Genomic DNA, 5,257 nt, shown 5'->3' with positions numbered 1-5,257 from the left:
AGTTAGTTAGTTAGTTAGTTAGTTAGTTAGTTAGTTAGTTAGTTAGTTAGTTAGTTAGTTAGTTAGTTAGTTAGTTAGTTAGTTAGTTTGTTATTTAGTTAGTTAGTTGCTCAGATACTTAATTACTTCACTATTTAGTTATTTTGTAACCCAGTAATTAGTAGGTAAAATACTCCAGTTACATGTCCATAGATTATTTTACCCTCTAAACCAAATACTTCAATTATTCAATTATTCATAAATTATTCAATTGGCTAATTATTCAATAGATAGCTAGACATTTTTAATAAATATAGCTACGAACAGATATTGTATAATTATCTAAAGGAAAGATTTTGAAGTGAATAATATATTTAAGAATCTGTTAGAAGTTTTCTTATTTGATAACATCTTATATCTTTATATGTTTCATACTACCAATCATTGTAAACATTTCTTAAAAAGTAGATTTTTTGTATATTTATTTTATTTAAAAGTTTTATTTAAGTAAATTAAATAAACAACCTTTGACACCTAAAACTTAAAAATATATAAAGAAAATAAAACTATTTCTACCACAACCAATAAATTTTTAAACTACAAGAAGAATAAACTAAAAACATACAGTAAAGAACAAGAAGCATCAAAGTGGAATATGTTTACCAAGAGATAAATGTTACAAGTATATATCAACATACGAAAACATATTTGACTAAAGTTTAACTAAGTACTACATGAAGTAAAGCACAGTGGGGTAATAAATGAAAAACATGGAAATAATGAAAGTGACAGTAACCAATTAGCAAGATGCAATAAACGTACAAAATAATATAACAAATATCAATATAATTTGGCATGCATGAACTCATGTAAGATTTACTAATCCATTGTGCAAAATTCTACATATAGTATATTAATGCTAAATGCTTGCCATCTACTTGAATGTACAAATGAAATCAAATGCAATACATTGTAAAGAAAAGGTCATGTTCGTACTACCAAGATATACAATAAAATATCAAAACAATGCCAGAAACTCTTGGACAGAACTAACTAAATAAATGCAAGATTTCCCAAAACTCTATATGAAAAAAAATATGTTATAATCACAGATGATAGTGAATCTTAAATAAACTTAACAAAACAATAAACTTCAACATATATTGACAAGATATTTAAGTTGTGGGTGTTGGTATTTTTCTTGTTGCAACAATTTGACAAGTAAACTAACCCCCATCCATTTAGAAAACTACAAAAAATATCTAAAACATGTTGACAGAATCTTATAGGTATATATTGTCTAAATATATACAAAAATGTACAGAAGTTTTGCAAGGACATGTATTACAGTCTACAAATCTAAAGCAGTAAAATATCTATGGGCAAGGGTAAAATACTATATACAACAAAATCTTGCAAATGCATTTGTAAACAAAGCACAGATTGACAAACATTATTAAACCAACAAAAACTTAAAAACAATGAGGATTTTTTCCAAAACATATTACAAACACAGATTTCATAACATCAACAAGAGTATTAAAAACAGGATGTAAAGTTTTTAGTTTCTGGTGAATGAATTGAATGTCTGCTAGAAATAAGATAAAACAATTAGCTGATAAAAATAAATTTCTTAAAGTTTTTCAGAGTTTTAATAAAATAATTTTAAGTTGTTGATTAGATTTCCTGTTAGATAGAATATAGACTATAATATACACTATAGACTAGAATATAGACCAGACTATAGATTAGACTATAGACAATTCTATAAACTAGACTATATACAAGACTATAGATAATATACTAAACTATAAACTACTCTATAGACGAGACTATGCACTAGACTATAAAGTAAACTATAGATTATAATATAGACGAGACTATATTCTCGACCAAAGAATAGATTATAGACAATACTATAAACTAGACTATAGACTAGACTATATACTAGATTAATTATTTTAATAAACTAGGTTATAGATTATATTATAGACTGAACTATAGACTAAACTAAAGACAAGACCACAGACTAGACTATAGAGTTGACTATAGCCAAGAGTACAGGCTAGACTATAGACTAGAATATAGACTAGACTCTATATTAGTCTATTGACTAGAATATAGACTAGATTACATACTAGACTATACACTAGATTAAGGACCAGAATATAGACTGGATTAAATTATGGATTATAAATTTTTTGATTATTTTTCTGCTCACCAAATAAGTATAGCAATATATAACACACTGAACGTATGAGTGATATTTAATTTAATTAGAACACTCATACTACCTTTTGCTTTAGCTTTTAAATTAATTATTCTCTAAAATTTATTTAAAATTTGAATTAAATAACAATATTTAATATCTAAATAAATTCTCACAAAATTTATAAAATTGGCATTACTCTTCAGAAAAAGAAACACTAAACTTTCTTAAAAATTAAAACTATGCAAACCGCGAAACTGAAGAAAAAAACACATTTTATATTGATTTTATATTAAAGAAGAAAAAATTATTTTCTAAAAAAAATTGGCAGACAATATACAGGCAAAGAGTGTAGCAAGTTTTTGCTATCCGCCCCAAAACAAACATAAATAATTTACTATCATCATGTTATCACAATGTAACTACAGTTCATAACACCCTTAAGCTGCTGAAACTTCTTTCGATGATTTTCCATTTATTTTGTTAGTTTTTTGCACTCATCAGAAGTAAAACTTTATTTGCATTTTGTTTGTAACCGCCAAAATACTAAAACAAAAAAAAAGAGAATAAAAAGACAGATGCAAGTTGTGTTTTTTTTTTTTGGAAATTATATTCAATCGATTTACTATGAATGAGTAATAGTGAATTTTGAAGAAAGTTATTTAAAAAAAATAATATTTAAAAATTCATTACTTAAATATTGATAGAGAAGTTGAACGTTTTTTCTTCCACCTCTGTTGTCTTTTTTAAGGAAGTTTTAAAGATTATACTTTGTGATTTCAAATTCAATTGACCAAAAAATATGATTTATAGTGTTTTTTCAATGCTAATGACATTTATATTTCTGCTAGGTTGGCAGAACAAACGCTTATGACAAAAAGAAATTTAAAGTATAAATAAAATTAAAAGATTTTTAAAAATTTTAATGAATAATTTTCCAAGAAAAATTTTATAGAAATATAAATTTTCCCAAAGATATCTATAAGAGCAATTTTCTAAAAATTTATGTAGGATAAGGATATTTTAAGAAATATTTCTTTAGAAAATTGATATATAAAGAAAATTTTCTATAGAAAAGCGAAATTTAAAAAAAATTTAAGAAAAGATATATTTTTCGAAAAAAAAATTTTTACAAATTTTTCTATAAAAAAGAAAAATTTTTAGAAATGTTCTATAAAAAAGAAAAATCTTAAAAATATCCAAAAAATGTCTTATTAGACAAAACTGAAAATTGTTTATAAGTGAGCAGAATTTTCCTCATATTCCTATTAGAGAAAACCAAAACTGGAAGAAAAAACATAAATTTTCCAAAATTTTTTTTTATAAGAAAAACACATTTTTTCAAATTTTTAGAAAAAAGAACTTTTCCGTAGAAAAAAAACTTTTCGAAAATATTCTATAGGAAAGTAAAAACTTTCCAAAAATCTTGTATTAAAAAGAAAAATTTTTCAAAAAGAGAAAATTTCCTAAAATGTTCTACTAAAGAAAAAACTTCCAAAATTTTTTTTAGGAATATTTGTGAAGAAAAAATAAGTCCGAAAATATTATATAAAAAGATACATTTCCCTTAAATTGTCTATAGAGATATTTTTTGAAAATAATCTAAAATTTATCGTTTTAATTTCAAGAAATTTTTATAAAGTGTTCACAACAGAAATAAACTTTAAAAAAATTTTTTCTCTAAATTGCATTTTTTGTTACTTTATTTAATAATTGTTTTAATTAAATTTCATTCAATCAATTAAATATATAATATTTAAAATCCCTATTTTTTCAATTTAAGAAATTTCTGCATTTCAACCCGAATTTGTTGAAAGCATATCGAATGTCTCAGTGCCCGTGGGACGTGATGCCACATTTACATGTTATGTACGACATTTGGGAGGTTATCGAGTAAGTAACTTTCAAACAAACATACCAAAACAACTACAGTCAACACATTTACACAAACACATACACCACAGACCAAAATAATAAAATATTCATATGCAGTTTTTTTGTAAATAATTGCTTTACTACTATAACACACGCTTATAAATTCATACAAATACGACAGCAACAAAAAAGTACTTAATAACACATCAATTATATCATATACACAAATACTTACTACATATCAACACACGTACTTACTACATATCAACAATAAACAAAAACTTGCTTATTTACCAGGACATTCACACATATAAACAATGGCAGGAACAGTAGTAAGGCAAAAAAAAAAAAGAGTCAGTCCACAACATGTTGTAGCAGTAAATCATTTTTGTACATTTTTCAAAAAATTTATAACAAAAACAATATGAAACGACTTTATATAATAACAAACCTACATAATCACAAACACATGTTTAAATTTATGTATTGATGTTTACATACATACATACATACATACATACATACATACATACATACATACATACATACATACATACATACATACATACATACATACATACATACATACATACATACATACATACATATATTAACATATACTTATATTTGTATTGATAGTTAGTCAATGCATGCTTTATGATTTTTTTTGTTTTATTTTTGTAAGGTTCAACAAACTCATTTGTTGAAATTCAGTATACTTTTTTATGCATTTCTTCTCATAATTAATGTATTTTTTCCTTTTCCAGGTTGGTTGGCTTAAAGCCGACACAAAAGCCATTCAAGCCATACACGAAAATGTCATAACCCATAATCCTCGGGTGACTGTTAGTCATTTAGATCAAAATACTTGGAATTTACATATACGTGCTGTCACAGAGGAAGATCGTGGTGGCTATATGTGTCAGTTAAATACGGATCCTATGAAAAGTCAGGTAAGTGAAGGAAAATATATATTCATAGCTTGCTTTAATCTTGACAGCTTTTCAACAAAAAAGTATTCTCCCTTAGTATCGACTAGACTGTAGACTAGATTATAGACTAGACTAGAGACTAGACTATAGACCAGACTAGAGACTAGACTATAGACTAGACTATAGACTAGACTATAGACTAGCCTATAGACTAGACTATAGACTAGACTATAGACTAGACTATAGACCAGACTATAGACTA

At 25.3% G+C, this 5,257-nt stretch overlaps 1 protein-coding gene across 1 annotated transcript in view; it reads left to right on the top strand.

Annotated features, from left to right (window-relative positions):
- The window catches only part of LOC124418988, a 7,739-nt gene that overhangs the window by 1,889 nt on the left and 593 nt on the right, over window positions 1–5,257 (top strand). Inside the window, exons 2-3 of the mRNA XM_046947039.1 lie at window positions 3,972–4,081; window positions 4,831–5,016. Coding sequence (XP_046802995.1) covers window positions 3,972–4,081; window positions 4,831–5,016 — 296 coding nt within the window. The remainder of the gene's footprint in view (window positions 1–3,971; window positions 4,082–4,830; window positions 5,017–5,257) is intronic.

Source organism: Lucilia cuprina, chromosome 3, assembly GCF_022045245.1.
Source record: "Lucilia cuprina isolate Lc7/37 chromosome 3, ASM2204524v1, whole genome shotgun sequence".
NCBI lineage: Eukaryota > Metazoa > Arthropoda > Insecta > Diptera > Calliphoridae > Lucilia > Lucilia cuprina.
This window is presented reverse-complemented; position numbering and strand designations above follow the sequence as displayed.